General features: G+C 37.4%; 1 protein-coding gene across 6 annotated transcripts in view; it reads right to left on the bottom strand.

Moving 5' to 3' along the window:
* FTO (FTO alpha-ketoglutarate dependent dioxygenase) overlaps positions 1–20966 on the bottom strand; it is a 222260-nt gene that overhangs the window by 30007 nt on the left and 171287 nt on the right. Inside the window, exon 9 of one of the 6 annotated variants that reach the window (XM_053953130.1) lies at positions 3280–3360. The exons of the other annotated variants lie outside the window; for them this stretch is intronic. Coding sequence (XP_053809105.1) covers positions 3339–3360 — 22 coding nt within the window. The 3' untranslated portion in view covers positions 3280–3338. Of the gene's footprint in view, positions 1–3279; positions 3361–20966 lie in introns of those variants that run through there. 6 annotated transcript variants of the gene reach the window in all.

The following is a 20966-nucleotide window of genomic DNA, read 5'->3' as shown; positions in this document are numbered from 1 at the left end:
TCGGGCTCTCCGCACATGGTGCGCAGCTCCTCTAGCAACTTTCCACCTGCTGTCAGAAAATGGATTCTTAACCCACAGTTCGGGAAATAAAATCGGACAGTGTTGAGGCATAAATAAAAAATTAAATTGGTTCCTTAAATTGTAAGAGCAGTGAAAACTGCCTGTGACCACCCTACCTGGTTTTGACAATGGTAGTGGAAGGAGGGAAACTTGACCTGGCTGTAGACAACAAGAATAGGTTTCCAAAGACAATAGGTATTCCAATCTCTGCTATATTATATAGATATAAAAACAATAGGTATTCCAAAGAGAAAAGGAAATTATGTGGCTTAAGGCCCTCTAAAATTGCCTTTGTCAGGCTCGCAGTACAATGACAACCAGGTGATTGTTTTTTAAATTACTATAATCAGGATTCTTAAGGATAACAAGATTGCCTTAGCTGTTAATGTAATTCTTATCCTTGTTGCCAGTAGTACATTCCTTGACAGAATTCTTGTTTACACCTGAGAGCCTGGGTGTTCAATCACCTGCATAGCTATTAGCCAGGAGAGCCATTTAGCTCTGCTGAAGCAGTTCTTTTAGCTATTTTTTGTTAGTGTTTAGACTCAACTCATCCTCACTATTCTGTCCACAAAATTCCCTGAAACTGATATTTTGACACTGTATCAGACAGAAAGTGGAGGTCTGACTTAGCTTCTCCCTCTCTCCTGTTTGAATAATAAACTGGTCTCTCTAGTTGCTCAGAGGTAGGGCTGCCTCCAGCTTGTAACTGGAGGTGACAGGTACTCTCTAGCAGATGGGCTGTCTTGTAATCTTTTTCTTTATTCACAGCAACTCTGTCTCTTCCTTCTGTTCAGACTATTTACTCTTGTTGGTAGCATGTAAACAGTTAGCTATGCCTTAGACAGTTCAAAGATGCGCTGTGTGGGTGAATTAGTTGTTGCAGGATGCCTGTCTGCCTTCATCCACACACTTCTTTCAAACACTGCCATTTGCAGATTTCTGCCCAATTAACTGACGATGACAGAGCCCAGTCCTGAGCTCCTTGCCCAGAGGAAACCTCCCCTGAATTCAGGAAAAGCTCTCAGGAAACAGAAAGCTGAGAATCAGAAGATTGCACAGTTTCTCCACACTAAAATGCTGCATTCCAAATATTTAGTACACTTCAAAACATTTACATTCTTATCTAAATACAAAGCATGCAATTTCATTCCTTTCATAACACTTGTGTTTCTCGATGAGTTGGAATGAATTCAGGTTTTTTTCACATATAAAAATTACACAGAATTTTTTCTTCAGTGCATGTATTCTAAGCAACTAGGGCAGCACTGACAAACGGGACAGCTTCTGCAAACTACTGATGTCTCATGACATGTTCACTAATATTTCATAATGGCTTTTTTCCTTGCCTGTCTGCTGTAGAAGAGCTGCTGATTTGTCTTCACTCACAGATAACACAGTGGGGCCAAGTTTTCTATTTGATGCAATCACATGAGGACTGCATTTGATTGCTGATATCTTGGCAAATGGTTTTTGTATTTTAATACCAACAATGTTCAACTCATCTTTTGGGAAAACTAACTCCCCGTGTAATGAAGTTTCCCTCCACATAAACATACACTCTTGCATGTTTATGAAATGCTTCTCTTTAAGTTTTTCTTAATGCAAGTGTAATTTTCAAATCTGCTCAATTTTACCAATCTGTACTTTTTGGTACAAACACTCATGAACCTTCCTAGGGGATTCTGTTTTTAACTGTATTTAATGTATCATGCTTCTTTTGTTAAAATGCAACTCAGTTTTCAAAAACAAGTAATGCAAATCAATTTTTAAAAATACTATTCAGTTCTTCAAAGAGATTTTCTATAGATACATAAAGTTATACCAGCATGGGAACACAGCACTTGCTGTGCAAAATGCACCACCACTTAAATGAGTAATAAATGAGGAGCCATCTCATACATTAGGGTCACAAGAGAAGAAATTTTCCTATGCTGTATAGCACCTACATTTACTCTGATTTTTTAAAAGGTTATGTCAAGTTTCCAAATTTTATCTAAACTTGTCATTCTGGTCTGCTGTTGTCTGGCTAATAAATAAATAAAAAATGTAATAGATAAAAGTCACTAGACACGTTATGCATGTTTTACTGATTAGCATTTTTAGGTGATATCGTAAGCTTCTCCTTCATCCTTGGGTATTTCCTAGTGAAACTATTTTAATTGATATTTGGGGTTATCATCTCCTGGGGGATGCCACTAAAGGCCTGTGCCTCCATGGCACTTTGGCAGGTCAACTTATTAATAAAGACTTCTGTGGAAAGACTGAGTGGGACTTGAGCATAAGTCAAGTGAAATCACACATTTGTTAAAGAAACTCTTTCATAAGGCATGTTGCACTCAACATCCATGCAGAGTAATTGCTGAAGATATGATTTGCCCAAAAGTCCTCATTTTACAAATGGTAGGACATGCAGGCAACAAAATAACTCACTCTTAAATGTCTTTGTGAACCTATGCCTGAGCAATGACAGTACAAAAACAGATCAGTATTGACAGTACATAATCCCTAGTGTTATGGCAGAATATTCATTAATAGTTCAGAATTCTTCAGGAAGCAGGGAGATACTCCTTCCCAATCTACCAAGAACTGACTGGTCTCCATCTTTCTTGAGAGATCTTTCAAAAGCAAATCAAAACTTAAAACATTGCAATTTTAATACACGTGATTTACATTCTTGTGGAAAAGGCTGAATTAAAGCTATAGCCAGACTCAGCATGTGTGCCATGGTCTCTGGAAGCATGTAATAAATGCAATCTAAAATCAATAGCAAGAAACAATTACAGCATCTGAATACCATTTGGGTGAAATAAGCTGATGCTGGTGAAGCAACCAGCAAATGTCTGTCAATACCTGCAACAAAGTATTCCACAGCATTTGCACAAAGAGGGGTTGAGTAAATATCAATAAAGCAACTCCTACTACAAACAGTAAAAATGCTAAAATCAATATTATAAAATAAAAAAGTTAGCACACAGATGAACACTGTGATTTAGACAGTGCTGTGTTAGGAGTGTTGCTAAGTTCCTGCATCTCAGTAAAGGAACAGACAATGACTGCATTTGTACAGTGCTCTGATCAATCAAGAAATAAAATTATACAACAAATGGTATGCAAACATTAAACCATAGGCATTCATATGAAAATATATTTCTGTCCTACAGCAGGCAGAATCACATATCTACTGCACCTGCTAGTCCCATGCACTGTCAAGAATCCATCCAACTAGCCCACAACATGGCAGCTCTGTCTGCTTAATGGGAAGACCCTCAAGGACTTCACATTTGTCCATAGAAAAGGCTTGAGTAAGAAAAAAAAAACCCTATTATTGCAAAATATTTACATTAAAGCATCAAATCCCAGTAAATTCTTTAAAGACCCAGCAACTAAAAGGGTAAAACTGCAAGTGACAGCCCATCTGCAAGATGCTGTCTGCAGCTCTGACCTGCATTTAAAACAGGGCTGCTTAGCCTTTAGAGCACCTAAAGTTGGCTCTGTTGTTTGCATTTCATAGAAACTACTTTTGAAAGTAAACAAGAACCTTTAGTGAATTATTTAGCATACAAATAAACCAGCAAAGAAGCCTAAGTAGGCCAATATGAACTAACTCGATTGAAATATTCATCTGTAAATAACTTTTCAATCTGCTGCTTTCACGTACAAATACTACATGGAACATTAGACACAACTAGCTTCTAGGGATATTTAGGCTCACTGGAGAGCAATTTTTATGTCTACTGGCATCTGTGGGTAGTGATATGGACTGACTGTTAATATAACCAACATAAAATTTATGTGAACACTCGCTGCAATAGCAACACACTGTCAGACAGCTGGTGGTTGATGCGTAGCACATGCGGATTTTATATGCATTGTGTAAACTAACCTTTGCAAAAAGATTTAGCAGGTTTATTAGTTTAGGAAATCGCTGTAATTATGGATAATTCATAATGGCCGCTTATCCATTCTATAGCAATAGCTGCTTTAATTTAGACTCTGTTTCTTTGAGCCATAAATAAGTGTGCTGATATCTTCTGCACAGATGTGGTATTCAACCTGTTCAAGTTGGTTGAGTTCTGCTTGTGTTTTAATGCAAAAAAAATAGTAGATAAGCCCATAAAAGGCACTTGCCTTGAAATAAATTAGCAAAAAACGAAGCTTGAAAGTTCTGAAACTCTTCTAGTAGCTCCTTTAAGGGAGGAGAGGGTAAAACTCAGAAATTCTCCACAAAAAAAGGAGCAAACTACATGGTCAGAGATCTGACCTGAGATAGAATACCAGATTTGCATAATTAATCATTGGAAAAAGAGATATGTCTGTGACCTACGTGTATTATTTACAATCTATTCAGTTTGTAATGGAGGGTTTGACCTCTGTGAGCCCTTCTCATAACACTCTGACTTTCCTGCTTCTGTGCACAATTCCAGCCTTCTCTGCAGTAGAACACGTGTGGTGTTTCCTAACTTCAATTCCCACTAAAAATTCCTGCAAAACAATTCCTTGTGTTCCCATTGCTTATTTAGTGGACAGTACTTTTCCTGAATTGTCAGCTATCCCATGTCCTACTGGCTTGGAACCACTTGGGTCTCTCTGACCAAACCTCCATAAATCCATCTTTCCTTTAATTCCCTGCCTTTGGACACAGGCAGTCTTAGTAGAAACAATTCACAGATAACTACTAATCAGGAACTATAGTAAGCCTATAGTAGGCCTACAGTAACCACAAGGCCTGTAGTAGCCAACATATCAAATCTGCTAAATTTACAAAAAAAAAGAAAAAAAAAATATATATATATAATCCAGATTCTCCTCATTCCAATTTATGCTTCTTCCTTTCTGGAAGAACCCTAGATTAGCATGGACAGTAAAGAATTTGGATACTGAGCTTTGCAGCAGGTGACAAGACACAATGGCTCAAGGTAATTATTTCCTTGTGTATAAAAGGCAAAAATGTGGAGTGCTATGGAAAACTATCTAGCCTTGTAAGTCTCCTGCCACAAAATTACTAACATTGTCTTTCCAGGGAGGGTGCAACCTACATTTTTTTCTCCATTTAGATTTTATAGTAACCTTGAAAGTGACATTAAATGACATAAACTCACATAGTATCATGGCAGTGGAGCACAGTAAGTATGCCCTGTTTGGGATCAAGTCAGTCAGAGATGAGAGGCTTGTACTGTTTTCTTATCAGCTCAGCTTATACTGTGCCTGAAGAATGTGTACCAGCCAAAGCACTGGGCCTATGAGTTTAGTATGGATCTTCTGAAAAGATTTACCTTTTTTTAAAAGAAGAAAATACAAAAGTATAAGTTGTTTGCCTGCAATCACCAAGGAAATACAGAATAATCACAGTTAACAAAGGGAGATGTAGCAATCACCACATATACTGAATTTCAGGTTATCTAAGGCTATCATTTTCAATCTCTTGATGACAAATGACCACACCATTCTACTCATTTCCAGTCCAGTCTGAAGAGGTATTCATTGTCAGATTTAGATTTCAGTAATAAAAAGACCTTGGCTAAGCAATGTTTCCAATCCATTGAACTAATAAACTCAATTTTTTCATAAGTGCATGGAATACAGTATAAAAAAAGTCTTCCAATACCCTCTGCAAATCCATGAGGTAGTAAAGCACAACTACTGCTTTAATATCATTCAAAACATAAACACTGCAGTAATTATGTACTTTCTGGGTAGGAGCACTACAAAAAGAGAAGTAAAACATGAAACAAACTTTTTTTAAAAGGAATTCCTAGGCAGTGACAGGAAACAACTGTATTTCCCTTACCCAAATCAGAGCTAAGATTAGAATGGAAATGGGATAGATGAACTCCAAAGTTAGAAGTTTTGCTGTCAAAGCAAGACCCCTTTTGGCAGTATCCTCTTGCTCTCTGGGTTCTGACTAATATGCTTTGAATGAGATAAAAGCTCCTGCATTAGCATTCAGTTCAACCAACAAGAGCAATTGACTATAGAATGGAATTGCTTTGCCAATGGCATATTGCACATAAGCTGAGTGAAACTGCAAATCTCCGTGCCAGAGGAAAGTCTGAAATTTCCATTGCTTTTTTATATATTGCATTTATTTTATCAAATAATGGCCAAATAATTCCAAATTGCAAAACTCAATCTGATTCGTAGAACTGAGCTGAAACACTTGGTTTTTAGTCATCAGAACACTGGGCTGTTTTCTTTGTGGTGATGTTCAGCTTGGTGGGACTTGTGGCAGGTGAGCTTGACGTCCACGTTCACACTATAGTTGACATCCCTGGTGGGATGAGTTGACATCTGCCATAATTTATTCAGCAGTCATTTAACTTCTGTAGGCCATTACACAGCTTTATCTTATAAAGTCCAAAAAACATTAAAGATACATTATTTTTGCCAATAAGCTGAACAAACTGAATAAAATGTGAGTTTGATCTACCCTTCTAGAAGGCGATTTCAAGTGCCAAAATTTTTTTTTTTTTTGAATAATCAAAACCCTGAACTTTAGATCAAACTCAAAAATTAAACCGATTTTGTTTGAGTAAAACAGAGACATTTATCATGGGAAGCTTTAGCTTTGTAAAAATTGCACTTTTTGGTGAAGAAGTATTTGACCTTAATTTTGATTAGCTCAAATGATTGTGACTCAGCAAAAAGATGGTAAAATGGGGGGTGAGATACTGCTGTGCTAATTCTTACCACAAAAATTTCACAGTATTTACTGCATCTTTATTAAGTAATTCCTGTACTTGAATAAGACATGAATCTTTATTTCTTTAAAAAGGCTTTACTGTTCAGGATTGGAATGGAAATATAAACCCTACCTGCTCAAAAACAGGAGCTGAAGACACATAAGAAATGGTCTTAAAGAAGCTGAAAATGTATATTTGGGGGTCGGGCCTGGCCTGAACAGGGCGGATGACACCATCTCAGCAACAGTTGTGAGACAAACTAACATCTATTTAACCCAAATTTATAAACTCCTTTTTCTCCTGAGATATTTCTTAGAGTAAAACTGTTCTCTAGGTACTCCAAATTTCTGTAGCAACTAGAAAAAATCAGAAAAAAGTCTTACACTAGGCTAAAGTGGCTACACATGATTCTTAACAAATGCAACACTTGTTATAGCCTTGGACAAGAAGGAAGCATGTAAAGAAAACTAACCACTTGTCCAGGCTGGTAGTGCACAAGAGAAGACCTGCAAGCCATGGAAGGCTTGTCTGAACAGGTACCCTATCACAAGGGGTGAGCAAAACAAAAGAAAATAACAAAACAAAAAGAAAAAGATAAAACAGTGCAGGAATGTAAGGGATAAGATCCAGCAGGGTAGAGATATTTTGACTTAAGCCTAAAGAGCATTCTGTGACAAGGAACTTGAGATGGGGCAGGGGCAAGGGAGAAAACAGGTTTTGCCATTTTGGTTTATTAGGTTTATTTATCTGTGCTTCAAATAAAATATAGCCATGAAGAAATCAGCTAGGTATTTGCTAAATATTTTGAAAGTGCTGATAATGATGACCAGTGTATCTTACTGCACAAAAGCTCATTATGTGACTTGTCATTACTGGGACTGATTCCTCAGCTAACCCAAACTCTAATTCTTCAGGGTCTCCAGAGGAGGGCATTATCAAGAGGACAAAATGTTCATGCCAGAGCAGCTCAAGAAAAGGGTGACTGGAGATCATGTGGGGAGGAGGCCAAACACACCACGCCCCACCTTGTGCAAACCATCCAGGCAGTCTGTGCCCAACACTGCGCCAAAGAGGCAAAGAATAAAAAAGAAACTGGCAATGCATGAACTAAAGTTCAATGGGAGATGTGCCTGTGATGTGTGGAACTTCTGCCGTGAGGCTGGGATTGGCACTCGGGGCTGAGCATCAGAGCCACTGCTCCCTGCTGAGCTCCTGCTCAGCACCACACGGGACTGAAGGGGGCAGGCAGCACCCAGAGCTCTGCAGGCTCTGCTCAAAGCTGCCAGCATGGGAAGCAACTGAGCACACTGCAAGGAACTTGCAGATCGGAAGAAAAAAGAAAACACATGAAAAAAAAAAAATAATCCTGAGCATGTGGGATGTAAGGAAATGTATGGTTGACAGGTTTTTTAGTCCCTCTTCCAGGGATCAAAATTACTTCAGAGACTGCCTACAAAGGGAAATTCCTTAAAAGTGGAAGCCAGTGGCTAGACTGAGAAGAAAAGGAGAAAAGCAGAGATTATAAAGTAAACAAAATAGAAACTCCAGCACATCATCTGTCTTTGGTTGTAACTCGCTTCTTTCCTGAGAAATAAACTTCAAATTATCAAACATGAATAATGAAACAGAAGTCACAAAAGAGTGACTGAATTCAGAAGTGGCCTTCAAGGTTAGATTACATCCCTTTGTCTTAAACAAACAAACCAAAAAAGCAATAAAACTACCATTAGCTTTATAAAGTATTTTTTAAACTGAAAATCACCTTTTTTTTTTTCACAAAAAGAAATGCTTTTGCAGTAAGAGTAAACAGTTTTGAACATAAGAAACAGCAAACAGTTTGGCACTGATTTTTAGCACTTTGTCACTTATGCAAAAGCTAAAGTACAGTATTTTTAAAAGCAGAATGTATTTCTTAAGTCACAAAGTCTTCATTGGATTTGCAGATGGGGACCTCTATTGGTATAAAATAATTTCTAAAAAAAATGACACCTGGAAAGAGACCCATTGGCTCCCACAAAAATGACAATGGCCAAAATCTCATTTTCATTATACCCACTTTAACAAATATCCATTTCAATTAAAACTGAAGGAATTAGGACAATCAAATGCACTTAATGTAAGAATTTGGTCCAAATGTGAAAGACGTCAAGTATTCTTAAGAAAAAAAAGCTACGAAGAACTAATATACTTTGAAGTTAACCTTCTCATACTCACGCCTAGGGCCCTTCTGTGTATGGCCTTATGTGCATTTTTACTACAACCTCCATGTAACCACGCAGTGTTCTGGCTCTGGACTGACATCTCTCTGTGCTGGGCAGGATTTTCAATCCTTCATGACCATCTATTTGTCACTGCAGGTGAGTGGTAGCACTCAGGCTGATCCCCAGCCACTTTCACAGTTACTTATCTGTCTTTATGGATTCTTCCTGTGTGTCAAGTTGGTGCATAACAGCATTACTGTCAGGGTGACAAAATTGTCCCCAGAGTGTCACAAATGACTCCCCGGCCTTATGGCTGCAAGCAGGTAGTAACACATCGACACTGCCTTCCTCAGCTCATCTTTCTCCAGCCCTGCCACCCGCCTGTTATTCCGCACACACATTCCCCTCTACGGATGTAAGCCTCAGCTAAGAATTCAGACAGTTCTAATTTTGGTACTTTAAAATTACCACCAAAAAAAGAGAGCAGAGCTTGCTTTCACAGGGAAATATTTTTCTTTGAAAAGTCTGCTCATTTACCTGATTAAATAATAGACTTTTGGGGGAAGAATACTCTGCAGAATTATTGTTTTCTAAATATAGAAACCATGATTACAAATTCAAAATAGTGGCTAAAAATCTGCACACACTGATTTTTGCTGAATTCTATATGCTACCCATGCTCTTAATTTTTTCATGTGTTTTCCTATCAATGAAAGTCTGGGTTTTTTTTCCTATAATTCGGTTGCATTTTTTACTTAATTGTATTCTGCATGCAGTAACACCTTTTCTAAAATAACGTGTTCTCCAGTTCAACATTGGTTGTTTATCTGTGATAAATTTAAAATCTCATTTGACAAGTGCTGGTTTAAAATCTTTTTTCCCCTCTCATAATGTAAAATCATTCCAACGAGAAACAAAAAAATCCATCAAGTTAAAACAATTGATATATTATTTGAAGAAGGTTGAGAATCTTGATAAATACAGAGGAAAAAAAAATGCAGCAGCAGTAAAGATTGTTCAATAATCTAAAAACTACCTAATGGTCACACAGCACAATCTAAGATTTTGGTGATTCTTACATGAACCGTGGTTTATGAAAATAAGCTGCTTTAAGTCCACTGTACTTTAATTCTTCAAAACAACCTCAAGGTAACTGTTTCCAGACACTGACATCCATGAAGGAGAGTCCCTGTGTTTCTGTCCCCTCATCACCTTGCTGTATCAGCTCATCGCTCCGTGCCTCAGTTTCCCCAGCTGTGAACTGAAGATCGTTACACCAAATTTTCCTACAAAAAAGCCCAAAAAACCTCAGAGTATTGAAACTAGTCAACATTAGAAGTACACTGAGATAAAACAAAAGCTTTTTTTTTTTTTGGTGAAGATAAGCATTTAGAGAATGACCCAGGGTGTGTGTGTGTGTGTGAAATGCATAGTCAGGCACTGCTGCCTTGAGAAATGTGGCTGGACCAAGGGTACCTGACCCCCGCTGACACTGCCACAGCCGAGGACAGGAGTGCTCCCACAAACACGTGTTTGGCTCTCCCTGCACACCCTCCCCACCCCTCGGACCATTTGTCCTTCACCTGACAAACACTTATTGTCTGAGTTCTCAGATAGGTTCAATATGATTTCTGACACTGGAAAAACAAAGCTAAAAGCAATTTAGAAATACCTGCCCATGAAGTCAAAAGGCAAAATATCTAAAGCTTCTCCTGGAATCTCTGACCTCAGAGGCTGACATGGTTTGATGGGAAATTTAATGTAATAGTCTGAGAAAGCCAAAAGGCCTATTGTCAGCAATGAAGTCTGAAAGTTAGCAGAATTAATATAACTGTACAATGGAAGTGCCCTCGAGGGACAAGGCTGCAGAACCAGGGCAGAGGGAAAAATGACTTTTGAAGTCATTTCACTATGACATTCTGTCATCACCGCTAAACGGAAATAAAAAAATCATCTGAATCACCACATGCTTCAGTGTGTGTCCCTTCCTTATCTAATATAAAGTAATAACACTGACGTCCTGTGCCCCACCTAAGCTGGGAAGGGGCTCTGCAGGGACTTCAGGAGCTCCATTTTGAATTGCTAAATGCAATAAGAATAAATGCAAGTGGGAGTCTGTTTAGCAGAGAATGATGTCTGGTCTGTAGCCCATCAAAGCTCAATAAATCTCAATGCTTCAACAAGAGATGAAAATGGTTATCTCATCATTTCAGTGCCAGGGTGAAATTTTCTCTGAGCCAGAGTATTTTTACAGATGATTTATGTCTGGGAAGGGTAGTTGTTTAACAAAATGGCAGATAATGATAAATAGAAAGCAAATAGAAACAGCAGCAAGGGAGTGGTTCTTAGTTGCAGCAGTGGAATAAACAATATACTTACATAAAGTATATGTCACATATAAGTGCCATTATTCTAAATCCTATGACTTATATGTTACTTGGAACATCACATAAAAGAGCTGGTAATATGATTTACAGGATAGGAAATTTAACACGTATGCAAGGCAAATAAGTATCAAAATTCTTCTTTCTGTTACATTTCTGTTAATCCCACTTCACCGAAATTACTCTGGATTTACAATTGTATAATAAACAAGAAGTGTCTATGTGCTCACTGGGTTTAATACATTATTATATTAAAAGGAGAAGGATCAAAAGATGGGCTAATTTTGATGTTGTTACAAATTTATTTTTAACCACAATATTTATACTGTCTGTGGGCTAAAATACAAATACCGTTACAGAAAAAGGAAAGGCTGATACACACATTACATGGACATGTTTTTAATAAAGTCATCTGAAAACCAAACTTTTTTTTCCCTTAAGATCTGGGTTTGGATGACATGATAAAACAAATATTCATTAAGTTAATGATGAGAAGAAAATGCAGCACAAAGCAAACTGCCTGTTTGAGTTTTTTGAATTAGAGGTACTGCAAACAATGTCAAATTGGAGATGGAGATTTGAGGTCGGGGTGCTCGGTTTCAGTTTCTTTTTCTTTTTCTTTTTCTGCATTTTTCCTGTGGCTGTACACAAAGGAAAAAAAAAAACTAATTACAGTTTTAAATGCCCAAAATGCCATGTCCACCAAAAGCCCGATGCTCATTAGTACTAGTAATTAACTTTACAACTGTCAACACAAACACCACACAGGCTGACAGATAGATAGTAGCTCTGAGGGTGCTAATAAATCCGGAAATAACAACTTGACACGCAGATGCACAAAAGGATGCAGGTGATAAAGAAATGTTGACATCAAATCTAATTATCTTCGAAACGGCCGAGTACTGCACAATCCCCAGTAATGCACTGTTATTGCTGGTGATGAGCCCCACTGGAACGGCTCTTAACCACAGCCTACAACGCAGCTTTTACAGCCCCTTGTCATATCTAGTGAGGACAATATCAAAAAGGAAATTATGAGTGTCATGACCCCTCCAAGTCAAAAATCTAGTGATGAATATAGGCTCAGCAAGGCATAGCAGATTACCCCCTTACGAGTTTTAAAGCCAGGATGATATATGACATTTTTATCAGGCACTTTCTCAGGAATGTCACCAAGAGGGAAAATAAAGGCCCTGAAAAGAGACGACTAGGTGAATTATGCAACTGTAATTGCCGATCATAACCTGATATGAGCTGAAATTGCTCTGTTTTCATATTGAGATAGCATAAAATAGTCGGGAAATGCAATGGCTTCTTAATGTGGCCTAGATGAGTCTAATATTCTGATCATTTTTCACTCAGCTGCTAGGTAAATAGTGCTTCTTTAACACAACCACCGTGGCCCAGGGCAATCTGGGGGCCCAATTTTACACTTGAATTGAGGAAATATGTGTAAACTACAATTTTTCATATTTTCTGCATACATAAGAAGATGAAACATCTTTATCATGTGTATTGTCTGGCTGAGCTTATACAAAATATTAGTTTATCTCTCCTACTTTGGTTTATTCCATAAGCAAAACACATAGATCTAAAGGACAGGCAATATTCTATATACAAAATAGGTCCATCTTTTATGCAGCCTCATATGAAGAATTCTATCATTTTGTTTTTGAAAAGCTGGCAATTAGCAAGCCTAGATTTTGCAAAATAAATTAAAATATTCTAAAATCCTCACACTTTTCTGCAAATTGGTGTTTAAAAAACAAAGAAAAATAAAAGGCCATAGGAATATTAATCTGTACAACATGAGATAGTAGTTTAAATAACCTCTAGGAGAAAAGGAAGGTGAAGGGCATTTCTTTATTACCATGCCATAAGATAAATTTATTTTATCATAAATCTGCTGCATTAAGGGGCTCATAAAATAGATTTGCTTAAAAACCAAAACTGAGTTAAAATAAAAAACCCTCAAATCAACCACAAAACCCAATGAAACAAAAAGCATGCTACTACCCATTCTCAGATAATAATCAGCAATAATACCTGGGGCAGAAAGGTCATAAACCATACTTCCAAGACAGGAATAATTCATTGTACTACTATGTGTTTAAGAATTAGTTTGATAGAGTCACTATCTAGACTGTGAGATATTGTCTATCAATCTGACCTTCTAAAAATGAGCCCACAGACTCCCACTTAGATCAAAACCTCTGCTTTTATGATAAGCAGTGTCTTGCTTGTGATGAATTTTAGGACCAGGTTTATGATGAGTGCGGCACTATTTGCAAAATATGAAAGTGAATCAATGCAAACTCTTAAATAATTAGATCTTTAAATTTCTGGGCATATTTTTTCTGCAAAGGAACTGAAAAAAGCAACCCCGTTTTTCTCGCCTGCTCAAGAGTCAGTTCATAAATAAACAAGTACAAAGGAGGTTAAAAGATTGAAATTTCTTTGTTTGCATTTATGTTATCTGTTCTTAGTTCCTATATATCCACCTTATCAAGGTGCTCCAACACTAATTGCAAAGCAGCACTGACTAGCAGCAATAACCAGCACTTGGAAAAATCCCGTGTGATGCCTGTGACTGCAGATAAGAGCCCCTTAACAAACTTGGGTATATCTGCATCAACTTACTTCCTACTCCCTTCTACATTTTATGCTTCCTAGAGGCTGATATTTTGTACTAAATATCATAGCAAAGTGATACCTCACTCTACAGAGAGGCTTCAAGCACAGATGATTTCCAAAGGCTTGAGGGTGTGGGATATACGGAACTGAAAAAACACTGTGATACTTCAGTAATCACACGAGTCTTTGTAAAATATTTGACTGGAAACCAGAAGAGGATTGAAATATAGTTCCTAGCAATTAATACTGTGTGATCCTAAATGTAGAGTTGTTCAGATCTCAAAAGAATTTAAAACTGTAGACCCATCCATATTTATTACATTACCACTAACCCTATTATGAACAGTCTTTATGTAATTAACATACCAGCAGGGAATTTAAGAGGTACTTGGCATTAATTTTCAATCCCTATTCTCCATGAATTTGGTACTCAATTGTAGTGATAAATAGAAGACACATGGTTATGATTACGCATTTTCTGTAACGATTATGCACCACAGTAGAAAAGACCTCATAATGCAGCACAGGCTCACAGTTAGCTAGAAAACCCTTGCTTAGCAAGAAAAATTTACTGCTGGATTTTCATTCTCTTACAGTAATTCAGAAAGTCAAGTGACCACTTTCCATTTTTTCCCTTTTTCACAAGACCTGTTTAGAGAAGACTTTTCCCACACTCACTGGCACTTGGCAGAAAAATAACTTCCAGCCTTCATCATTCCCTCCTCAAGCTGGCCCCGCTGAAGGTGTATTTATTCCATCTCCCTGTCTCTGTATCCCCCTTCCGGAGAGCGGGCGCAGGGGCTGCAGCCACTGTTGCTAAGCAACTCAGCCACAGCACTGCATCACCAAGTACAGATTGCTCCCATCATTTTCAGCCTCACAAATTTGGGAGCTGGTATAATAATAGGAAGTAGTATGGATAACAAAACCATTATCCATAGACCGGTAAGTTAGCAGATGGATCATAAGAGCTAAAAAAAGAAAAAACAAAGCTCCTGTAACAAGAACAGTGAACAATTATTGGCAGTATTATTTTCAACCTTTTTTTTTTTTTTTTTAATCATTACAGCCTTCACAAAGAAGTTTACATACTCACTATGTGTGAACGCAGAAGTATTTTTGAATTGTGACGATTTCTTGTGGGTCTTTCTGTGCAGGAGAACACCACAATATCGGTGCTGCTGAAAGCCAGCACAAGATCTATTAGTAATCAAATTTCAGCCCAGATTTTATGGTTAGTCTAACCGAGTTAATTTCTCTAATGTTAGCAATTCATGGAAGAGGTCTCTTGTGGCAGCACAAACCTGGGATCCACAGCAGCTGTCAGAAGAGACTCTAAGGAATTCCTTATTAGCCAGAATGCAACCAGGCAGAAAACTCATTACACAGTGCTAAATATACTTAATCACATCTATTAGAGAAAAATGAACTTGATAATTACAACAAATAACTAAAGAGCAAAAAGTGTTCATGGAAAAACCCACACCAGGATGTGTAAGAAGAGGGGCTGCATACTGACTGTGTGGGAGAAAGCCTCGCTGGAAACTCTTCTGATTCTGATGGAAAATGATTACACCACAGTGTACAAATGATTTAGGTTTCCCTTGAAAGTGAAACATTTACATTTAATAGCTTACATAAATGTAACATAATAAGTAAATTAATTGCTTAGATTTTAAAAATTAACTTGGAAAGCTCTTCTGAGAGTTGAAACAACAACATCTCAACATGCTTTTTTGGGGAAAAAGAAGTCTGCTACAGACATTCACCACAAAAATGGTAATTTCACAATAGCTGGTACTTCACTGCAATACATAATACAAATGCTCAAAGTCTTTCCTTGCTCTGCAGCCTTTATTTTGTTTCAAATGGGATTGGAGTGGGGTGATGTGGTTCACAATTTTGCCCATCAAATTATCTGCATTTTAAAACTGACAGTTTTAAACTAGAGCTATCAGATAATGGCCTTACAACGTAATTATAGGCTGAAGTCAAACATAAGCACCACATATCATACACAAGCAGACCTGGATACCATCTGCCAAAACCTCCCTTACTCTGTCATCCAGAAGTATCTGAAGTCTGTCTTAGTTTTATTTGCACTATGCCTAGTCAGTGCACATGAAGTATGGGCACTCCAAAGTTGCAGCAATTGCAAATCCCAATGCACAGACACTTGGAGCACACAACAGAGCAGTGACTGCAGCTTCATATCTTTAGAACAAGCCTAATACCCAGACTTCTGTCACTTCATACCAAATTCCTCTCACATCTTATGAAAAGTAGTTAACCTTTAAGCAGATCCATGAACTTGGAGTCTTTTTGAGCCCAAACTTTATTTAAAATTCTTTCCCAACTATATATATATCCTTAATTCAACATCATCGAAATAGAGAAATCAGGCATATTGAAATAATCAAATAAAATCTGAGAAGGGATACTCCAAGGTTTTCATGTAATTTTGACTTTATTGGAAGAGGACATCTAAGTAATGCATGAAGCAAGCCATCTGGGTTTTCTTTTTCTATTCAGCCATAGAACATTTTTCACCTTTATTTCTATGAAATACCATTAAAACACTGGATAGCATCTAGCAAAAATAAGACAAATTCTTCACAGTTGTATCCAAATAAAGAGAGAATGCAATGGAATGGAAGTCCTCATCTAAAGGCTGTCAAAGACAGAAAACCTCAACACTTCGCAAGCCAAAGTGAGGGACCCACGTAAGTCCCAAGTGAAAGGTCTACACTGCCAGCTTCCTCTCTTCACCTCATTCCTTTCCTCCAGCTGTCATGAAGAGAGGCAAGAAACTACAGAATTCTATTTCCTAGGAACATAACTTAAAATGGTGGAAATTAGGAAACAGGATTTGATTAATTGTGTGGCCCAACAACAGTGAAAGATCCAACGTCTGCATGACAGTAAATTAAGAGCAGATGGACAAGACTTTGACCTGATAGAAGAAAAAAAAATTACTGCTCCCCTGCACTTGTTTTCCTTTGTTTTAGCTGATTCTACCTTCTCTTGGTCATTTCTGCTGTCTCTGTATCATGTCAGAGCCAGTATTTTACACGTAAAACAAGGCAATAGCTACAAAGCTCAGGCAGTAGCCACTTCTCAGAAGTTAAGGACCACATATACACCATTTTTAAATAAGCTCCTTCCAATGAGTTACACTTAGGGACTGATGTTATTTTAAGGAAAAATGTAAAAGGTATTCTAGAAGAGTCTAAAAATTGAACAGTTTCTGAATTTTTTTTTGTTCTAAAGTTTACAGATCAGAAAATGCTCTTCTGGAAAGAAGCAACTGGGCCTTGCAAAAATTACTGACTTCATAAAGTCTATTTTTTAACCTATAAATTTAAAGAGTGAACCTTACTACAGAGAACGTGTAATATTCCTCTGTGTGAACATAGGTATCACAGAACTCATATAATTGCTTCCTCAGTTCTGTACATCTATTAAATAATTTGTTTTTCTTTGTACAAACTGAAATTCTAATTTTAGGTTGTCAGTCATAACTTAGCATATACATCACACCATGCTGAAATCAGAATTAATACACGCACATCTGAATTAAATTATGGGCACAGAATGGTACATGAATTTTTACATTATTTTTACAAATTTCTATGGCATTTCAACAGCTTTAACTCCCACTTTGTTATGCCAATACAACAAATGTCCAGTAAGTTTGAGATGTGGAAAAACAGTTTTTGCCTTCAAGCATCCTCTCTCCACTCTTTCTCTATGCTTTCAAAACTAGGCACAGTTCACATTGGATTGCTGAATTAGGTGAACCTTTCACCTGAATTTTTACAGCTGTTTCTATAATCTTATGGCTAAGATAGTCTTTACCATAGAAGGTTAAGCTGGCAACACAAATATCACATTAACTGCTATGTACTGAAAGAGAGCTATGGTAACAGTGGTACGACAGAAAAATGAAACAAGCAAGTTTTAAAGGGCATAAAAGGCCATGATCTTTCTTTATGTGTACAGAAAATGGCTACAACTGCATCAGAATTTTGTTCAAAAAATAGAAATTACTGATTGCTCCTTTCAGAATATCAGCCTTCCTGTCCATGGTTAGGAGTATGGACAATAAAAGCTGGTTCTGTAACATTTCTCATTTACACAGGATCAGCTCTGAACATAGACAATCCACAAGTATAATTGTGCATTGCAGTGACAAAAAAAGGAGGTTTAATATCCTTTTATAACAACCATGTTCAGGAAGGCTGAACACAATGAGAACATCATCAGAATGTCAGAATTCTGCTCTTAGTGTTTTGGGGATAAAGGTACATTGCAATCTTTTCTGTCCTGCCATTCAACAAATAATAAGCCTTTGTCACTTAAAACGGAAAATGAATCCAATTTATTATAAAAGTTCATTAGCATTTACTGAGAATTTAATTAATAGAAATGGAAAGCTTGCTTTAGAATTAGTGTGTTAATAGTATATGAACTGCAGATAGCTCCTTTTAAATCCAGATAAGTCTTTCTGGGATAGAAATTCCCATTCTTACTTAATTCTCTGTTGAGGGCCTTATGGATTTTTTTTCTTCCCAGGGAAGTTTTTTCCATTGTGAATACAGAAAAAAAGAAATCTGTGGAGACGCTTACAAAGCAAGCTTATGTTGAGAATAAAGAGCAGTTTGAAAGCCAACAGAGAGTGATGAGCAGTGACAAACACAAGAATAGAGGAATCATTCCTTTTGCAGTCCTCATGGACAGTCCAAGGATGCCACAGGCACAAACTTTTCCTAAGCAAAGAATGTTGTGATAGCATCAAAGGCAGAAAATCTGATTAAAATGGGTAAAACAGCTTTGTTGTTACAAAGTGTGGAAAATCTCGTAGCTCCAGATGTTCCTAACTTGGTTAGGAAGCTTTCCTTTGTTTTTTCCTATTTTCCAACACAGGGTTGCACCAAACACCCTTGAAAAATATGGAGGAGTTAGGAACAACACTGACAAGCAGAGCAAGCAGAAGCAGCACAGTGTGGCAGCAGCTGCAGCAGCACGGGGCTGGCAGGGGATGGAGCACATGGCTGGCACTTAGCAAACAACAGAGACAACCACTACAGACCACGGATGTGGGATCTCTCCGTGGGGTTCCACCACAAGAAATGACAAGAAGAACTGTATCCATGACTTTCTCTAATGTTCATAACTCAAAACCTATGACCTTGATCACTTTAGCAGATGGCTTTGCTCTGCTGTAGTTGCAATTAAACAGAGTGTGCCAAAGTGAAGAGCAAATTACCCATGCTATCTATCCCAGTTAAAAAAATCTGCAGTCTTCCAGTATCTAGTGGGACAATATCCAAAAATTTTCAGCCCCAGCCCATGCTGGATTGCCATTATATTTTATGTCAGTCAGTACTTCAGAGAGTCCAAGACCCTTGGCATATGTTCTTAGTTAACAAAATGGAAAATTAAACTTTGTAGCAACCCCCTGCCACTCCCAAAATAAAAGAAAAATTCTATTTACATCAATGAGCAGGAAGTCTGATCTTCCTGAGCCAGCCAAAAACCCTGCACTATAAGGACATTTGGCGAATAAAGGAATTTAAAGTACGCAAACTAGCCTAAACTCACAATCCTGCATTTCAGGTGCTGAGGAATATTCATAAGGAATATGAATTTTAAAATAACTTCTGATATTGACAAGCAGAAGTTTATTACTTTTACAGAGCTTTTATGCCTGCTCAAAAATGAGCTGACTTTCTGAACACATTATCCTCATGGAAGAAGTGCTCCTGAATTTCTTCAACACACAAAAAAATACCACAATCATAAACCCAGTATATGCACAAACAAGTAAAAAAAATTATATTGCAACGAAACAGGAGAAGGTACCTAAAGACTGTGACATTTTCACTAATTAATGACTGTGTGTAACACCTCATGAAGTCTAAGAGACTGAACAAGACAATGCCTGAATATGAGATCTAGTCTTTGGATCCCAGATACCAGAACAAACTTTTCTCTGGGCTACACTGAAAAGGAAACATGAGCAGCTCTGCTCCTTGGTTCTCCAGCACTGATGGATTTGGAATAGCAATGTACAGTAGGTTTTACAAATTAAATGCATGAAAACTGCAATGAGTAGACTTAAAAAAATGGTATTTGAGAGTAGATCTGAATATGAAGAAGATATGTAGATAAACTACCCGCTGGCAAACTCATGTTAGGTTTTTTACAGTCCAGATGGTATGGAGCAAACCAAAAGGGGGCATTCATGTCAGAGCCTGTACAACAGGAACAAGGATGCTGATATGGTTTCTTTTTTATATAGAGCTGGGTAAAGAGATCAGAGAACACTGGAACGTTAGCCAAAACAAGTTATCCAGCTGCACTGTGTTTCATCACATATCAATTTTTACTGAAAGAAACTCATACAAATTTAATCAGTTCTTCATATGGTAATATTTAACATTTTTCCCAAGTTGTTTGATATTATTGTTTTAAAAGTTCCTTTTCCCTCGTCCTCGAAACATGATGTGTGATAGTGGTGAACACAGGAAAAACATCTATCCCTGGCAGGACTGAAAGCCTCATTTACAGGAGACTCAGTAATAAATGCACTGGCGTCTGTGTCAATTGACTGTCTCAATGAAGACCAGGTCACCATAGGGAACAACAACGGCAGCCTCTACATTTGAACTCCCACATCCCCATCCCATGCATGTTTGTAGCATCAGTAGAAATTAAATTACCCTAATAAACCTTTCTGCCTTCCCCCTTCCCAAGAAACAGGATTATTTTCCTGATATCATAAACCACATGGGTTTTCCTTCTTTTTTTTTTTTTTTTTTGAAGGCTATCATATAGCATTTGTATAGCACTTTTAATTATTTGAAAATATATAATAGAGTGGAGACATGGATCCCACTTATATAAATGCCCATTAAAAGGCCATTTATTCTCTCAGTAACCATAAAACGTAAAACACCTCTTAAAAGAATATCATTCCTTTGTTTCTAAGCCAAACACAT

Source organism: Vidua chalybeata, chromosome 11, assembly GCF_026979565.1.
Source record: "Vidua chalybeata isolate OUT-0048 chromosome 11, bVidCha1 merged haplotype, whole genome shotgun sequence".
Classification (NCBI taxonomy): domain Eukaryota; kingdom Metazoa; phylum Chordata; class Aves; order Passeriformes; family Viduidae; genus Vidua; species Vidua chalybeata.
The sequence above is the reverse complement of the archived record's forward strand: the minus strand, read 5'-3'. Positions and strand labels throughout refer to the sequence as shown.